Below are 19,580 nucleotides of genomic sequence, written 5' to 3' on the forward strand. Positions count from 1 at the left end.
CAAGACTGCAGTACTTCTTTTAAGATGAGATTTGAACTGGTTTGTGCTAGGATCTCCTGAGAGAAGAATGTAATATACAAGAACTATCACATCTTTACCCTGGTTTCACTTTAAAACTGAAGCCTAGCTTCAATCTATATCAGATCAAGGCACTGATACCATGGAACATCTTTAATATATCATCTGACCTATGACATTTCTGATGCAATGGAATAGAAACCAAACCAAAGAAGCTTTCATTTTTTGGATCCAAACCAGGCTTGAACTGCAGAGGATAGATTTAGAAAGTGACATTTGACTCGAACCCCCTCATCACGTGAAGGTTCTGACATTCAAGAGCCTAGTTTTGTCCCATTTACAAGTGCATGCCCACACACAAGAACACATACATAGGGAGAAATAGATACTTCTTTAATTGCAATAACATTACAGTATTTGTTACTGGGAAACATTTCCCAGGATTTAAAAAGTTTTGGCAGGAGATTGAGACTGTATTACCATTTTGTTGGAGCTATCCGAAATTCAAACAATGCTTTTCAAGTAGCATAAAGTAGAGCATCTTTTTCCATAACTTACTTCCAAAATTCTGTATTTTTATGTTTTTCCACTTGTTGCCCGAGAGAGGCAAACACCCTGTGAGGCATTTCACAGCAGCTGTCACTCATTATCAAAGAAGAGGTCACACTAACACACCAGCAGTAGCAGCATTGGCAGCAGGACTTGCACTATTGCACCACTGGAGCCTGCTTATTCTGAATCCTTGGAGCCATGTGTTTTTCTATGCATTGGAGTGGATAAATAGTGAGGAAAAGGGCTGAAAAAAGGTTTCTCCTTCACTTGTGCAAAATCACAAACATAGGTAAGCTCAAGTGGGAGGCTGAGATTCAGGAAATACAACTTGGACTGACAGAACTCTGCTGTAGACTCCATGGCAGAATTGAAAAAGAGGAAGATAAACTTAGTGCCCCGACCTCTGTGGAGCTCAGGAATCAACCTTAACCCAAATAAAAGCACTAGTTTTAACTAAATTATTTTGGCAACTTAGGCTGAGCAAATGGTTCCAATAAAAATGCAGGTCTCTTTAAACCTCTGTTGGTTTTGGAAGAAGGAAAAGCAAAAGATTTAGATTAAATCACAACATCCAAACCTGAATTCGAAAGGGGGTTTGCACACCGCTGCTGGCAAGACTGAAACAGTTTTTTTACTATTGCACGTGGCAATGTTTAGTATAATATTACACTATTATCCTTCACTGTTGCCAAGAGTAACAATTAAAGTATGGTTTTTCATAGATGAATTACTCTGATCAGACTGAGTTCCTTAAGGAATTGTATCATAATTTTGTTGATGGCAAGATCCATATTTCTTCCACGGCATGTTCTTAACAAGGGAAGGGGTGGAAGAATTATTTTTTTTTTTAATTAACTAAAGGAATGACAGTCACAAGAAACAATCTGCCTTTCTTCCATGCATACTGGGGAAGAAAGAAAAAAATGAGGAGAAAGAGAGAGACAGGCTTGCTCCTTTAGAAATGAGAACTGAAAGGGTGAAAACAACAAAAACTTGGAAGAACCTCTCACTCAACAAAGGGTCAGCAAGAGTTGGTAGTTGAAAGTGGGTCAGCATGCCTTTTCAGGGGGCTGTTTTGCTGGGCTGCGTAGCAACCCTGTCCCTCGCTGTAGTCCCTGGCAGGGTTTTGCCATTGCAGAACACACAGAAGGAGCTCACAGATGTCATTCCTGGTTGCAAGATCTCCTTTTTTTTTTTTTTCTGTCTTACATTCATAAAAAGAAAGATTAATTCATTAAAAACACTTGGGCCAGCTAGTGACTTGCTAGAGCAGTGCCCTTTATTTGTTTAATTTTCTGGCAAATAAACAGCTTTCGTTAAATGCATGTCAATAGAATTAACTCAGGAATGGGCAATAATTTTTTCTTGGTAATTTTATTATTATTGTTTTGTTGTCAGCCAGCATGTGCCGTTCCTCAGGAACTTATTACCTGGTAATCTCAAAAAGAAAGACTTGAATATTTATTCTGGGATATTCTGTGGTTAGTCAGTTGTACGTATAATTTGTCACTAGATAAAGAGATATGCTCAATTTCACATCAAAATAAGAGGGGGTTTTATAATTAAAGCAGTTAATTAACTGATTATTTGGAAAAATACTAGAGACCATCTGTTTTTGTGAAGATATCAAAACTGTTGATCTGGTTTTGCTATGGAAGATTGGTATGCAAAGGCTCCTTGTTCTGTCAGTTGTTTGGTCAACGACATGCAACTGCATTCATAAAAAGGGGAATGCTGCATTAATGATGACTTGTCTCTAGGTTGAAAGTTACAGAATGAAGCTGCAGTTTTAACAACAATGATCAAACCATTTGAACAATTCTTTATCTGTAAGTGAAGCTCCAAATACTGTTAAATACTGTCTCTGGGGAAATAGACCATTTGTAGTAAAGGAATACAATTAATTTGTAGGGAGATTTTTTAGAGAACATCCTTCACTCTTCCTCTCTCTAAAGTGTAGACGATAACATTTCAGTACTGTGAAATAAAATACTACTGAAAGATAAAAGGAAGTCAAAACTCTAGCGACTTTTTTTCATTTCAGGCCGTTCCTAGGCCCAATGGAGATATTCATCCTAAAAAATCCAAGAGTCATTTCATTTGCCAGCAAGTAACACACTACCAGAATTACATCGCATCCCTTTAGGTTATCCAAAGTATCTGCTGCTTCCACTGGAGAGTGACCACTGGAAAGAGTTGGTTACTTAATGTTTTATGGCCTTTCATCATGATTGCTTAATTACAGTATTTAATAAAACTAGTGATTATTCTTGTTGTGAGCAGACCACTACAAGTCTTGCAGTGAGAAAGAGATGAACCTGTCTATGCTTCTAGATAGGAGACCTGGATTGGCCAGATTTAAATTGCTGTAAGGTGACCAGCAACCAAGCACATATTCAGAGACCAGCAAGAAAATCTTCACAACAATGTGTACATTTCAAAGAAAACAAATAAACTATTCATAAACACCCTGATGCATATTTTCAATAGCTTTAAAATTATATTTTTTGGTAATTGTTGGAAGATGGCCTAAGGCTTTCGAAAAATAGCAAGCACTTGTGAATGGGGATGTCAACCAATCAAAGCTGTTCCTCTATCAAAAGACCTTCCAGTCTTACAGGTGTTAGTTGGTATTTTAACATGCCATTAACAGACAGTATCAACTGTTACCCACCCCTAATACCCATAGGCATGGTGCGTGGAGCAAATGAAACACAGGCTTTGAGTTTGGCTGTTGTAATATCCAGTTTTGGGTAGTTGTCAGTCTGACACCAAATACATGAAGTTGCATTGGTCTTTGCAGGAGTGAGGAGGACAATATCCTATGCAAGCTAGACTAATGATTTTTTGTGCTTGAAAGATTAAGCTGATATTTTCAGGCAGACAACTTAGAATGCTGTGGCTAGTTTTCTTGTTCAACTTGTTGACGGACATGGGGAACTGCAAACTATCTCACATGTGACTTATTTCTCTCGCTCTCTCAGGGCTATGTTGGCTCAAGGCAGTGTTTCCTCACCAGGAATACCCCTCGCGCCATGTCCTCTGGCCACCTGCTCTTCTCAGCAGGCCCATGGCTTCGTTGCCAAGCCATGACACAGAGCTATTTCTGCAGCTCTACACCACCCAGAGAATCCCTTTAAGCAGATTTTGTGTCCACATGCATTAGTCCTTGAAAAGGCTCGAGCTTGGTAGTGTTTCTTTCTAAACCACTGGTTTAATGGTACTATAATCAGAAAAATCTGATATCTGGAGTTTTATTTACCAGATATTAAGCTATGTGATTTTAGTGTTGTGGGAATTACATTTATCAAGAAACAAGCATATAACATACCGTTTCCAAATGCAAGCCACATGAACCACAACCTTACTAAGTAAGGTTCTTCATGTAGGCAGTGGCGAACCATAGAATCATAGAATCGTCTGGTTGGAAGAGACCTTGAAGATCATCGAGTCCAACCATTCACCCTGCACTGTCAGAGTCCCTAAACCATGTTGCTCAACACCAAATCCACACGGTTTTTAAACACCTCCAGGGATGGGGACTCCACCACCTCCCTGGGCAGCCTGTTCCAATACTTCACAACCCTCTCTGGAAAGAAATTTTTCCTGATATCTAACCTAAATTTCCCCTGGCGCAACATGAGGCCATTCCCTCTCATCCTGTCATTCGTAAGATGGGAGAAGAGACCAACCCCCATCTCCCTACAACTTCCTTTCAGGTAATTGTAGAGAGCGATAAGGTCCCCCCTGAGCCTCCTCTTCTCCAGACTAAACAGTCCCAGCTCCCTCAGCCACTCCTCATAGGACAAGTTCTCTAAACCCTTCACTAGTTTCGTTGCTCTGAACTTGCAATAAGAAGTCCAAGGGCAATCAGAAGAGACTTCAGGGCCTTGGGATGACTGGTTAAGGGATCAGGAGCACAAGCAGTGTTCTCCTCTGTCCTTCCAGTTGCAGGGGATAATCAGGAAAGAAACAGGAAGACCCAGCAGATCAATAACTGGCTTCGAGACTGCTGTCATGGTAAAATTTGGGGGTTTTTGGTCATGGGTTGGTCTACACAACACCAGGCCTGCTATCAACAAATGGGCTACACCTGTCTCAGAAAGAGAAAAGGATCTTTACACAGGAGTTAGCAGGGCTCATTGAAAGAGCTTTGAACTCGATTTGAAGGGGGAAAGGGATAAAACCAGGCTCACTACATATAAACCTGGTGGCAGCATGCCAGTGTTCGAAGGACCGTGTGCTATCGAGGTCCTCTGGTCTGCTTCTTGATGTGCTGAGTACACAAGAGCACATTTGAAATGTCCCTGTACTAATGTGCACAGCACCCTAGCCATCTCAGTGGAGGCCGGGGATGGAGATCCACACAGCAGCAAAGACGCTGCCGGTGTATTGGAAACCACCAAAGCACAAGGATTTAGGGCTTTTCCCCAAAAAACAGGAGGCAGGATCAATAGCCCAGCTGAAGCGCATCTACACTAATGCATGCAGCACAGGCAACAAACAAAAGGAGCTGGAAGACATTGTGCTGTGATACAGTTGCAATCATGGAAGCATGGTGGAAGGCCTCACACAACTGGGGTGCTGCAATGGATGGCTATAAACTCTTCAGAAAGGATAAGCAAGGAAGGAGAGGTGGGGGGGTAGTCCCATATGTTAGGGAGTGTTTTGACTGTCTAGATCTTGATAATGGTGATGAAAGGGTTGAGTGTTTGTGGATAAGAATCAGGTGAAAGGCCAACAAGGCAGAGATCATGGTGAGAGTCTATTATAGACCACCCAACCAGGATGAAGAGACAGATGAAATATTCTATAAGCAGCTGGGAGAAGTCTTATGGGGGACTTCAACTTCCAAGATTTCTACTGGAAATACAATGCAACAAAGACGAAACAGTCGAGGAGGTTCCTGGAGTATGTGGAAGATAACTTTGTGACATAGCTGATGAGGGAGCCAACTAGGGAATGCACCCTGCTGGACCTGCTGTTTGTGAACAGAGAAGGACTTGTGGGTGATGTGATGGTTGGAGACCATCTTGGGCACAGTGGTCAAGAAATGTGCTGCAGGACGAGGCAACAGTGAAGAAGACCAGCCTGGCTGAACAGAGAACTCTGATTGGAAGTCAGGAAAAACAAGAGAGTGACCTTTGGAAGAAGGGGCAGGCAACTCAGCAGGACTACAAAGATGTCATGAGATTATACAGGGATAAAATTAGAAGGACCAAAGCCCAACTAGAACTTAATTTGGCTACTGCAGTAGAAGACAATAAAAAATATTTCTATAAATACGTTAACAAAAAAAGGAGAGCTAAGGAGAATCTTCATCCTTTATTGGATGCAGGGGTAAACATAGTGACATAGGATGAGGAAAAGGCTGATGTACTTGATGCCTCCTTTGCCTCAGTCTTTAATAGTAAGACCAATTGTTCTCTGGGTACCCAGCCTCTGAGCTGGAAAACAAGGAAAAGGAGCAGAATGAAACCCCCATAATACAAGGGGAAATGGTTAGCAACATGCTACACCACTTAGACACACGCAAATCTATGGGGCCAGATAGGGTCCACCTAAGGGTACTAAGGGAGCTGGCAGAAGTGCTCACCAATCCATTTTCCATCATTTATCAGCAGTCTTGGCTAACTGAGGAGGTCCCAGTTGACTGGAGGTTAGCAAATGTGATGCCTATCTCCAGGAAGGGCCAGAAGGAGGATCCAGGGAACTTCGAACCTGTCAGTCTGACCTCAGTGCCAGGGAAGGTTGTGGAGGAGATCATCTTGAATGCCATCACATGGCATGTACAGGACAACGAGGTGATCAGGCCAAATCAGCATGGTCTTATGAAAGGCAGATCCTGCTTGACTAACCTGATCTCCTTCTATAACAAAGTGACCTGCTGAATGGATGAGGGAAAAGCTGTGGATGTTGTTTACCTAACCTTTAGTAAAGACTTTGACACTGTTTCCCACAGCATTCTCCTGGAGTAAAAGGTTGCTCATGGCTTGGACAGGTATACTGTTCACTGGCTGAATGGCTGGGCCCAAAGAATTGTGATGAATGGAGTTAAATCCAGTTGGCAACCAGTCACAAGTGGTGTTCCCCAGGGCTCAGTATTGGGGGCGAGTTCTGTTTAATATCTTTATCAACAATCTAGACAAGAGGATCAAGTTCATCCTCAGTAAGTTTGCAGACGACACCAAGCTGCCCAGGAGCATTGATCTGCTTGAGGGTAGGAAGGCTGAGGCTCTACAGAGGGATCTGGACAGGCTGGATCGATGGGTTGATGCTAGTTGTATGAGGTTCAACAAGGGTAAGCATCAGGTCCTGTGCTTGGGTCACAAAAACCCCGTGCAACACTATAGGTTTGGGGAACGGTGTCTGGAAAGCCGTCCGGCGGAAAAGGACCTGGGGGTGTTGGTTGACAGTTGTCTGAATATGAGCCAGCAGTGTGTCCAGGTGGCCAAGGTGGCCAATAGCGTCCTGGCTTGTGTCAGAAATAGGGTGGCCAGCAGGACTAGGGCAGTGATTGTGCCCCTCTGCTCGGCACTGATGAGACCACACCTCAAATACCGTGTTCAGTTTTGGGCCTCTCGCTACAAGAAAGACACTGAGATGCTGGAGTATGTCCTAAGAAGAGCAATGAAGCTGGTGAAGGGTCTGGAGCACAAGTCTTGTGAAGAGTGGCTGAGGGAATTGGGGTTGTTTAGTCTGGAGTAAAGGAGGCTGAGGGGAGACCTCATGTCTCTCTACAACTACCTGAAAGGAGGTTGTAGCGAGGTGGTGTTGGTCTCTTTTCCCAAGTAACAAGTGATAGGAGGAGAGGAAACGGCCTCAGGTTGCACCAGGGGAGGTTTAGATTGGTTATTAGGAAAAATTTCTTCACTGAAAGGGTTGTCAAGCACTGGAACAGGACTGCCCAGGGAAGTGCTTGAGTCACCTTCCCTGGAGGTGTTTAAATGATGTGTAGATGTGACGCTTGGCGACATGGTTTAGTGGTGGACTTCGCAGTGTTAGGTTTACAGTTGGACTCGATGATCTTAAAAGTCTTATTCTGTGATTTTAAGTAAGCAGCTGGCAGTAAGAGTTCTGGAAAAGCAAGTGTCTTTTTTGAAAACACAATCTATCCATTCTTACATGACCAAGTCTTCAACAGATTGGTGGATGAGAAATGGCAACATCTGAGAGATGTTGACACTCACGTAGGTAAGGCATTAGTTTTATATTGGATGAACTGGTTGGATTAATCTGAACACTTTTTGCCTTGTAGTTCCTGCTTGTTTTTAGTTTAGCACCAGGAAAGGAGAGAAGCAAGCCAGCTACAACTAATAGAATCGTAGAACGGTTAGGGTTGGAAGTGACCTCAAAGATCATCTAGTTCCAACCCGCCTGCCATGGGCAGGGAAACCCTCCACTACACCAGGTTGCCCAAAGCCTCATCCAGCCTGGCCTTGAACACTTCCAGGGATGGGGCATCTACAGCTTCTCTGGGCAACCTGTTCCAGTGCCTCACCACCCTCTGAGTGAAAAATTTCTTCCTTATATCCAATCTGAATCTCCCCTCTTTCAGTTTAAATCCGTTGCCCCTTGTCCTATCACTACACACCCTTGTAAAAAGTCCCTCTCCAGCTTTCCTGTAGGCCCAGTATAAGTACTGGAAAGCTGCAATAAGATCACCCCTCAGCCTTCTCTTCTCCAGGCTGAACAGCCCCAACTCTCTCAGCCTGTCTTCACAGGAGAGGTGCTCCAGCCCTTGCATCATCTTCGTGGCCCTCCTCTGGACTCCTTGCAGCAGCTCCATGTCCTTCTTGTGTTGGGGACTCCAGAGCTGAACACAGTATTCCAGGTTGGGTCTCATGAGAGTGACGTAGAAGGGCAGAACCCCCTCCCTCGACCTTCTGGCCACACTTCTATGGATGCAGCCCAGGATACGGTTGGCTTTCTGGGCTGCCAGCGCACATTGCTGGCTCATGTTGAGCTTCTCATCCACCAGCACTCCCAAGTCTTTCTCCTTCAGGCTGCTCTCAATCCATTCTCTGCCCAGCCTGTACTTGTGCTCGGGATTGACCTGACCCACGTGCAGGACCTTACACTTGGCCTTGTTCAACTTCATGAGGTTCTCACAGGCCCACCTCCCCAGCCTGTCAAGGTCCCTCTGGATGGCATCCCTTCCCTCCAGCGTGTCCACAACACCACACAACTTGGTGTCATCTGCAAACTTGCTGAGGGTGCACTCAATCCCACTGTCCATGTCACCGACAAAGACGTTAAATAGCACTGGCCTTAGTACTGACCCCTGAGGAACACCACTCGTCACTGGCCTCCACTTGGACATTGAGCCGTTGACCACAACTCTTTGCGTGCGACCATCCAGCCAATTCCTTATCCACCGAGTGGTCCATCCATCAAATCTGTGGCTCTCCAGTTTAGAGACAAGGATGTCGTGTGGGACAGTATCAAAGTATCAAATGCATTGGATAAGTCCAAGTAGACGATGTCAGTTGCTCTTCCCTTATCCATCAATGCTGTAACCCCATCATAGAAGGCCACCAAATTAGTCGAGCAGGATTTGCCCTTAGTGAAGCCATGTTGGCTGTCACCAATCACCTCCTTATTTTCCATGTGCCTTAGCACAGTTCCTAGAAGGATCTGCTTCATGATCTTGCTGGGCACAGAGGTGAGACTGACTGGCCTGTAGTTCCCTGGGTCTTCTTTTTTTCCCTTTTTAAAGATAGCTAGTCTAACAGTGAGTGGAAGTGTTTCCTCCAGCACTGCCAGAACATGTATGATAGGAAAAGGTCTGTGTCCTCAAACCGTGTTTGAATGTCAAAGGAATCACAGGGTCAATACCATAACCTTTATCATTGCTTTGTACAGATAGGGTTGCTGTAGTTAGAGAAAATATCAGAGACGGGTTTTAGAAAATTAACATAGTTGAGGAAACATGGAGTAAAACCACGCATTTTTTAGCACCAAGTTTAAAGTGATTGTCTTTTTATTGTATGGTCACTGCAGCCTTTCTAGATGGCTCTTGTTTTCTTTCTGCATGCAACAATTAAGCTCACAGCTATTAATAAAGTTTTCTTAAATGTAATATTGAATTAGGAATTTTTTAGTGTTTCATATGTTAAACCCAGACAAATTGCCGGGTATCTGAACTCTGCTAACCTTGAGCGAGACCTAAAAAATCTCTTTGGGATTTAGGGAAGGTAGCTGGAAAATATGTTGAATTCTACAGCCTAGATCATGGTTATTGGATTTTTTTTTTTCCCCCTAGCACAGATTGAGATCCACATAATGTTGTTTCCAGTTGAAAGACATGTGAAATCAGGAATATATCTGTATACATCTCCAGAGATGGAGATGTACAAAGAATAAGGAATCTCTCAGAGAAGCCAAGAAGTTGTCATTACTTCTCCCAGACTCAAACTCTTCATTATCAAAGCTTCTCATTACTTGTCGGCTCTGCAGCACTCTGTATCCTGCTGGCTCTGAAAAGCAAGGAATGGAGCTGTGAATGTAAAACAGAGTCTAAGCAGAAACTTTAGCCTGTTCTGGGATACATAAAGAAAAGTAGATGGACATTTTGTGTTACAGTTGGTTGCTTTCCTGGGGTCATATATTTTAAGTCAAACTTACATGTGTTTTTAAATGTAAATTAAATAGGTCTAAAGCAGGAGTAACAGGCAAAAGGCAAAATTGGGCTTTACATTTCTATTATAATAGCACTCAGAATTGTCACCAAACCATGGTCAGCATAGCAGGCAAAGAATTTAAAAAGATAGTGCCTCTGCTCAACAACTGACAAACTTGATATCCATCTGTCCTAGGTATAAAGCTATGTACAATTACTATGCTCTGCAGCTCCTAGTATTCCAAACATTGCCAAGTAGATTGACAGTACTAACAGGATGCACACTATGGGAATGATAACCTTTGACATTATTTTCTTTTAACAAGCCCAACTCTTGACAGGCTGAAAGAGTTGGGGCTGAAAGAATTGGGGCTGTTCAACCTGGAGAAGAGGAGGCTCCGGGGTGACCTTATAGCGGTCTTCCAGTACCTCAAGGGGGGCCTACAAGAAAGATGGGGAGAGGCTGTTCAGGAGGGCCTGTTGTGATAGGACAAGGGGTAATGGTTTTAAAATAGAGGGAGGTAGATTCAGATTGGATATTAGGAAAAAATTTTTTACCATGAGAGTTCTAGAACACTGGAACAGGTTGCCCAGAGAGGTGGTGGATGCTCCATCCCTGGAGACATTCAAGGCCAGGTTGGACGAGGCCCTGAGCAACCTGATCTAGTTGGAGATATCCCTGTTCCTTGCAGGTGGGTTGGACTAGATGACCTTTGAAGGTCCCTTCCAGCCCTAACCATTCTATGATTCTGTGATTCTATGATTCTATGATTCTATGATTCTATAACTCAGACCTTTAGCAAAATTCTGCAAAGGATTAGGGGGGAGGGAGGAAGAGGAGGGACAGAAGTCTTCTTCTATGGACTCATAACCTAAGAGTCTCCCACTTAATGTGTAATTTAGACTTCCATTTTGCCGTGTTAAGAAAGAAGAACCAGGATCAATTAATTTAAAAGGTGAATGATAAACTGATACTATTCTCCAAAGCAGAATGCTTTAACTATAGACAATCAAGACTGCATGTTAAAAGAAAAATCCTTAAAAGTTACATGCAATTGCATGATCTCTTTATATACTAATTATCAAAGCAGTACACTTGTGAGAATGTTCTAGGCAAGTATCTAGCCATACTTGTATACATCCGTGGCAATGGTGAATATCTTGTGCCCGGTGTAGTTCTGTCTTTTTTGAAAAACAAGTACTGGCCTTTGACAACACCAAAGCTCCTCATTGCTGTTGCGTTGCTATAGAGCATTTCAATAATTACAAAACTGGCAGTCGTTTTGTTATCTGAGTACATCCTCTTTATTGGAACTAGAATTCAAGCCAGTTAGGAAGCAGATCACACTATCTACAGTACAGTATTTTGAGCACTTAGAGCATCCTGACAAGATGTAGAACATATAGTAATAATAGGGAAAGATAAAGACCTCCATAGGACAACTCAGATTAGTCAGATACCTGAAGTTGTTTATAACTGTATCACTTTTTCTCTCCAGAAAAATCAGCTATTGGGGGTTGCTTTTAAGTCAGGGGATGCACAAGTTCATCTACAAGGTCTGTTACCAGCATTACTAGTCCAGCTTTCTGCATAGGCTTGGCTTATTGTTTAACTTCCTTTTGCCTCGGGTTAGTAATCAGAATCTGCTACGTAGCTCTATGGGGATAGTGTGAAGTCTGCTTAGTTAACTAGTAATTTCTGGGCTTTAGGGTGAGTTGGTATAGTTTTAGTTCTAAAAATCACTGTCATTGTTATTAAATAATTTGCAAAATACTTTGTTATGACTTCTGCTTATATATGCATATCCTTCCTCTGCAACAGCCCTATGCTCACTCAGGAATTAGTTTGAGTATAATATATCCCTCTGGAGCACTGACACTTCTGAACAGACACAGCCACTGTGCAAGATAGAACAAGAAGGATATTCTGCACCATGTGTCTGATACACCTGACAGCACAGAAATGCTATCTTTGTGTCTCCTGCTAACGATCTGTCAGCATTTCCACTTACAGTGCCTTTGACTCATCTGTCATCATCTGTTCTGAGATGAAGCCTAGCATAGAGGCTCTCACCAAAAGGTGTTTCTATTGTTCAACAGGGTGAAATTACGTTTGGCTGCTTTTGAGTTGTCAGGGAATCCTAAATGTATCTCTGAGGGTAAATTTGCTCCTAATAGAGAAAATGAGTACATTTGCTTAAAAGGCATTCCATAGTGCAGTCACAAAAGGGCTTTTTTTGTTTAAAGAAAATTTGCAAGGTGCTATGTTTTTCAGTGGATCTTTGAGCTTTCCGGAAAAAAAAAAAAATATCCAGCATAAAGAGACTATCACTAGTTAAAAAATTACAGCTTCTATTACTGTAGATGCTCCTTAGCCAACTTTATTTCGGCAAACTTTTTTCTCCATTCTAAACGCACATAATCCTCAGATTTATTCCATTCACATAAGCTGGCTCATTTCAAGCGATATAAATGAATGTCTTCAGTAGAGGCTTTATGATTTACAACCAAACGCTGCTGCAGAGAAGCAGCAGCTTCCCTGTCTTAGCAATCACCAGCCAGCAGTAGTCAGTCAGGTTTTCTGTTTCTATCGCAGCCCTGCTCCTTCAGGGGCAGAGATGCAAACCAGACTTTCTGGTCACTCTGCTGAGGTTTCAGCAAGGCTCCCTGCTATTTTCTCTGACTCTGGGGAAAATGTCTCCGTACGCAGGGAGCAGTAGATACCATGTGCTTGGAGGACTGCATTAACCTGGTTTATTCATTCTTAAACAAGCCCTGAGAAGTAATTTGGGCACTGATTCAGGTCTTGCTGTGGGCAGGGGAGAATTTGACCTGGCCGTGCTGGGTACACGTGGGTGCTTACTGCTGACCGTGGAGCGTGAGGTGGCTGAATCACAAGACTAAGGACCTCTGGCCAGGGTCTGCTAACGCTCGTGAGAGGGGGAAGTGTTTGGGTGGTACTTGCTGTCGCTAGTAGTAAAGTCTGACTCAGATGCCCCACAAGTGTGTTTTGCTCTTCGTCCTTTTTGTCAGCCAATGTCTCTGCTTAATAACCATATGTGTTTTAAATTCGTGAAGTAGATAAATATGGCCAGGACGTGAATGCAAATGTGATCTTGGATATAATTCTTTAATGTTTCAAGGTGGTGTATTTTAGGGCTGTTTTTTAAGTGGCTGCGAAGTCTCGCAGCAGGTGATGCAGAGTTGCATACAGAAATTATTCACAAAGGTACAGTGGCTACTGGAGGTTCAGCTTCTGCTAGCTGTCCCGCTCGTGTTCCTGGGAAATATCCTTATCATTTTATCAATGAATAGGAGCTTTTTGGAAGACAGAAAAAAATGTAAAGTCTAGAGGGCTGATCTTTTTCGTCAAATCCAGTATCAGGCAAATCCACAGTAAGTGTATTATTGAAGACGTTATTTGAACTAATACAGAAATCAGAAATTGACATAAACACAACTGGAAGCTCAATAAAAACATTTTTTTAAGTACTCTGTTAGCACTTTTATGACCAGAAAAATGGTCAGAGGGCTGCAACAACTCTCCTATGAAGAAAGGCTGAGAGAGTTGGAGTCGTTCAGCCTGGAGAAGGGAAGACTCCGGGGAGACCTTATTGGGACCTTACAATATATAAAGAGGGCTTATAAGAAAGATGGAGATTTTTTACCAAGGCCTGTAGTGACAAGACAAGGGGCAATAGTTTTAAATGGAAAGAAGTTATATTTAGATTGGACATAACAAAGAAATTTGTTATGATGCGGGTGGTGAGACATTGGAACAGGTTGCCGAGAGAAGTCATGGATGCCCCATCATTGGAAGTGTTCAAGGTGAGGTTGAACAGGGTTTTGAGCAACCTGACCTAGTAAGATGTCCCTGCCCATGGCAGGGAGGTCAGAGTAGATGATCTTTAAAGGCCCCTTCCAACCCAAACCATCTGTTCTTCTATGATTCTATGACATAGAGACCCTTCAGTTTCTCATTGTGCATGTTTATAGATGCCACTTTTAAGACAAATCTATTGGGCAACTTTCTTTCCTTCAAATCTTTCTCTGGTGTGATAGTAAAATGATAAGAGTAAGAACTTAGTCTTCTAGCATCTTTGCTGAGTCTTTAAAGATACCTGATTTAAGAGAATTCTGTGGGGAGGGAGTTCACTGTTTGCTTTGTCTTTAAGTAGAAAAATTGAAGGATTTGTTCAGTATAAAATATAAAAATACAAATAATGTCCTTAATCTAAAAAGTATGAGGGAGTTGGTTTTACAAGCAAGAATAAAAATTGTTCTTGCACAGTTGTGTTATTGGCTTGTAAAGCAGTTATGTGTTTCAGAAATCACATCCAGTTATCACAGATTACTGGTCATAGGTTGACATGAAATAGGAATACTGCTGAAACATGATGAATTCTCATTCAAGATCAATGTTCTCTTCATTAGAACATGGCAAAACAAAATTAAAATAGCTTAAACCATTTGTCATCATAGCGTTTCTCCTATTTTATCTCCTATTCTCTTTAGACAGTTGTTTTTCCTGGTTGAAGCATTTTTATATACTAAGCAAACGACAGAAACTCAAGTAATATGGAATTGGAGCTTTATATTTGCAAATAAAATGTCAAATGTAAAATAAATATTGATGTAGATTGGTTTGAAGTATTTATAGGATGAGGGTAACTCAAGAGTCTTACATCTTCTAGTCTTGCTAAGCAACATTTAAGAAAACCACAGGATAAGGGGCATTTTAGATTTCTGTTTTCTTGGATGAGACTAGATCAAAATCCTAAAGTAGCATAAATGAACAAGTCATAATAATTTACATATCAAACAGCTGAATCTAGTTGAGGAAAGCTACATGTTCCTCATTTGACAACTGAAGTTATTACCATTTCTCTCCTTCTGATTTAGTATTTGATATATGGATACAAAATATTTATATTTCCAACGCTGCTTTCACAGTATAGAAAATTAAAACCAAAAATATAGTAGAGAGGAAGTATTCTGCAATGTTTTTTGTCAGATGAGCGAAATAGCAAGGGAGGCTTAGCATCTAAGCTACTGATGAGACATCTTGATGACAGGCAGTGAAACTGCAGCCTAACAAATCAAGTTTAGCTGCACTGAGGCACTGGAAATGCTGTCTTTTCGATGTCTGGGCCCAGTTTTCCTGGAGTCTGCAGGATTCTGTTATGATTTATCAACACCAGCCATTCATATTTCTCTTAGTCAAGTCAAGCAGTATATACATGCTGCCTTTAGATTTGGGGGTAGCTTTACATACTCTTTGTATATAAATGAGAAAGTTGTTGAATTTTCAGTAGCAACTTCAGACAAAAACAAAGGGATTATGAAAAAAGCTGGGGAAGTCTATCCAGCAGCTGAGCAGACCTTGATTTCATGGTGTGCTAATAGAGGAATTGCTCCAGGGATAAATAAATGGACTTTAGCCCTGAGAAATGTTATTTTCTTTAGTGATAAGGAGAGTAAAGAAATGACCTAAAACTCAATATTTACTTTGTGTTGCAGGAGGCAAGTTTTTCTCTTAAACTTGTCCTGCATCTGTAAAGCTCTGTGTGTGCCTGGGATTTTGCAGAAATAGGAATGGATCAGTTTGCATTGCTGCATGAGAGGAGAGAGAATTCAAGGACAGTTTGCCCATGGACATCTTGATCACAAGGAGATCATAGTTTTAAGCCCTTCAGCTCAACGAGAGCAACAGTCTGCTTTTAGTCACTAGCTTGCATTGCACCAACCTCCCGTTCCTATTCTGTCTCTGAAAGGCCAATATCTTCTCAGCACAAAACAGCCGTATGCCCCCTCTGACTTGCTCAGTGATTCCAAGCGACAACCAAGCCCAGTAGCAGTTCACAGCAGTGATGATGTAGAGCACATGAGGGAGTATGTGCAAGGTCCTGGGGCATTTTGCACTTGCAGTCAGCTTATCTCACTCTGCAATCATCAGTACCTTTCAGATATTGCTTTTCTATCTGAGTTAGCAGAAGTGAGTTAAGTACCATTCCCATACACATCAGTGCCAGTTCCAGATGTTTCCTGGAAGACGTTTATGGTCCTGTTTGGACCACTGACGTAATTTTTAACCTCTGGGAGAGGCACCCTGGCATGGAGTTCACAGCAGTACAAGCATGAACACAGATGAAGGGGCACAATTTGAAGGCAGTAGGAAATAAAATCTGCTTTCTTCTCTGAGAAACAGGGGATCGACTACTTTTGTTAAATCTATGATTCTTTCCTAAACTGCTGTTATTTAGTCTTTGAAAATTATGGGCCTCTGCTGGTACCTGCGGCTGCTGACCAACCCACTGCATCAAGGGCTTTGAAGTGCAAACACTGCAGACAGCCAAATGTCAGTTGCCTGGGAGCTTCCCATGTGGAAGGATTTAGGAGCACCTCTGACTGTCACAAAATTTTTATTCAATGGGAAGGCCTTTCAAGAAAAAAATATACTTCTGTTTCAGCTGTGGAAAAAAAAAAGCCAGCAGGTGCAGAACTTCCCGTTCCCACCTCCACTTTCATTCAAGAAAATTTAAACATTGAATCATGGACAATTAACACAACCACATAATCTCGGGTGGTAATTTTTTCTCCTGGATGAAGAATGAACACAATTCTCTCTTCCTTTGGGTAGGAAAGATAGAAAGTTCACTCTCTAGATTTTATTTGTATTTTTAATGTGCGTGTTAGGACAAAAAAATTCTAGGGTGAGGTGGCTTAAAAGCCACTTTAAGTTTCCATCAGAAGGTTCTTGCCTGGTGGTGGCAATGTGAGGTGCTCTTCTGCCCTTATTTCTGAGTGAGAAAAGGTAGGTTGAGGAGAAATTTAGCTCTTGAGCTCAGTAGTTGGGTTGAACACACAGCATCTTACAGCTGGACATCCTAAGTGGTAACCTAATGCAGGTTGCTACCTGTCAGGAATTAAAAATGCGTTTTCCAGAGGATAGCTCAAAAGATTTTTCCATTCATGAAAATTTAACCTCTCACTGTTTAAATGTGATACTATACAGAGTAACTGTGTACAGTTACAAACCATATGAGTTAACACTTTTGTTCCTCCCGCTGTTCTTCAGAGCAGACAGAACGATTATTTATCAAAATTTTAAGTATCAGAGCAATGCATGCAGTGTAAGAACAGACAAATGACTTCACAGATAAGTATGCTTTCATCAGGTGATGCAGTTTTTGCAAGACGACATCTATGACCAAGGAGATTTCCATCATAGGAACCATCTTCACTGCACAAATAGTTTCTCCATCTCAGCTGTCCTTGCCCTTTTTCTGTCTGCCTCCACTCACATGTAAAAATAGGACATCTCTTTCCCTGTCCGTTTTTTTGTGGAATACATTGAAGAGAATTCAGAAGTCTGAAGGAGGGCTGAGTTTAGTTATTTTCATATATTTTAGTTGTTGTGTTTTGTTTCTGAAAACTGTACCTGCATTTGGCAGAAGAGCTGTATGTAGTTCTCTCCAAATGAACATTTCCATGCCATGTGCACTTCAGTTTGGGGCTGAAGGGGAAGGAGATGGGAAGAAAAACAGTTCATTGCACAGTTGTTATGCCTTGCAGTATTTTCCATTGAGGAACCCTCTTCAGCTGGCAGTTTCAGACAGTATTAGATACTGCCGTATTTGGAAGATCGGATCCTGAAGCACAGATTATTTTTATGCTTTGAACTGTTATTTGTTTGACAAGGTTGGGGTTTTTTTGGATGGAGTCCCTTGAATTCTGGTTTGGCAATGAATGGAGGCTGCTTTCACAAACCCTCTGCAAAGTACAGTTGGAAAGACTTACACCATGCCTTGTCACATTACTGATTGAAATAGCACTTATGCTTTTCTGAGGGTTTTTCTGGTAGCACCATCTGTGGTGGCAAGCAAAACTGATTTATTAATATTTGGGATCTAAACTCCTCCCTCTGGAAGCTTTTTTCTTTCACTTTATCCTGTCAGAACTTTACCAAGAGCACCCATTTGTCACAATAAAACAACATGGCTAGCAGCTCTTTCTAATTCATCAAAACCCATTTGCAAGCTTCTGTTTTGATTGGAACAGCAATCAAAAACACACAGCTGATTCAGTAAGTGAAACTTTTAGCCTTTGTGAACTGCTAGAACTCTTGAAATAGTTACATCCAGTGAAGTACTCTTAAAATTACAAAAAAAAAAAAAGATACAGAATTTGCAGAAGTCTGTTGGAAATACTTCACCTTGTCTAGGTGTTGGGCATTTCAAAGTTTGATTTTTTGTGTCCTAGGAAAGATTATATTTTAAAGCCTTCTTCTTCTTTGAGTAGAAGACATTCAGGCATTAAAGTTAAATTACTAGGCATTAAGTTCCTTGCAAGGGGACCGTTGTTGATTCTCCATGGCATGAAAGGCAGGTAGAGGCGAGGATGTTAACAGAGCTAGCAGTGCTAACCTCCAGGCACGGATGCTTAGTACCACTGTGTGTGCAACGCATGCAGTAGATAATATCAGAGGTCAACAGCAATGTTAACAGCTCTCTCCAGCAGTAATTTCATCTGCAGATCTGTCCTTCGTCTGCAGATCTACAAAGGAGGTAGAGGAAGAAGCCTTTCTGACTGAGACTCAGCATGAGAATCAGAATATCTTTAGGATGCTGGTCTTCAAGTACCATTGCTTTTCACCCTCATCATGCAGACAGCTTTAGTGAGATATTGGATCTAGCTGGTTGGCTGGCCAGTGACAACCATACTGCATACAAGAATAGGAGAGCATCCACATGCTGCTTACACTCAGGGAAGAGCCTACAGCAGTTGCAAAAGACAGTCTGTACCTTCTTAAATTTATTGTCTCAGTTACATTCAATATTTACATGCATGCATGTGTTTGGTATTTGAGTAACACAAACAACCCACCTCTGGTTCTTCACACTTTTCAACATTAAGTCATGTGAGAGGACTGGGCTGAATTAAGGCACACGGACAAAGGGCAATCAGAGACACTTGTACTCCCTGACGTTCCGCAGTTCTGGTCCATGCTCCACGTGGTAAGGCAGTGTTAGTCATGATGGTCAATTGTTGCTTCTGTGATAAAGCAGTGAACAGATTCAGTGAACAAAATAGATATAGTCATTATTGTTTCTGACAAGATTTTTGAGCTTTGTGCAAAGGCAAGGAAGAAGTAGAAAAGAGGCGGTTCCTGTTAGAATACGACTCTATGGAATTAGCCTATGACGAAAAACAAGGGTTTATGCTATAATTGCAACCATTCTGTTTGTGCCTTGCAGTGAGCCACCTCTATGGATTTGGACTGATGGATGCTGAAGCAATGGTGATAGAAGCAGAAAAGTGGACAACAGTCCCTCCACAGCACGTGTGTGTGGAGAACACGGATCGGCAAATCAAGTAATACCTGCTG

The 19,580-nt window shown here is 41.9% G+C and overlaps 1 protein-coding gene across 3 annotated transcripts in view; it reads left to right on the forward strand.

Annotated features, from left to right (window-relative positions):
* The window catches only part of PCSK5 (proprotein convertase subtilisin/kexin type 5), a 256,122-nt gene that overhangs the window by 145,685 nt on the left and 90,857 nt on the right, over nt 1–19,580 (forward strand). For all 3 annotated transcript variants that reach the window (XM_086629996.1, XM_086629997.1, XM_086629998.1), the window contains exon 11: nt 19,450–19,567. In XM_086629996.1, the coding sequence (XP_086486122.1) occupies nt 19,450–19,567 (118 nt within the window). The remainder of the gene's footprint in view (nt 1–19,449; nt 19,568–19,580) is intronic.

The sequence above is a fragment of the Tauraco erythrolophus genome, chromosome Z (genome assembly GCF_009769465.1).
Source record: "Tauraco erythrolophus isolate bTauEry1 chromosome Z, bTauEry1.pri, whole genome shotgun sequence".
Lineage (NCBI taxonomy): Eukaryota > Metazoa > Chordata > Aves > Musophagiformes > Musophagidae > Tauraco > Tauraco erythrolophus.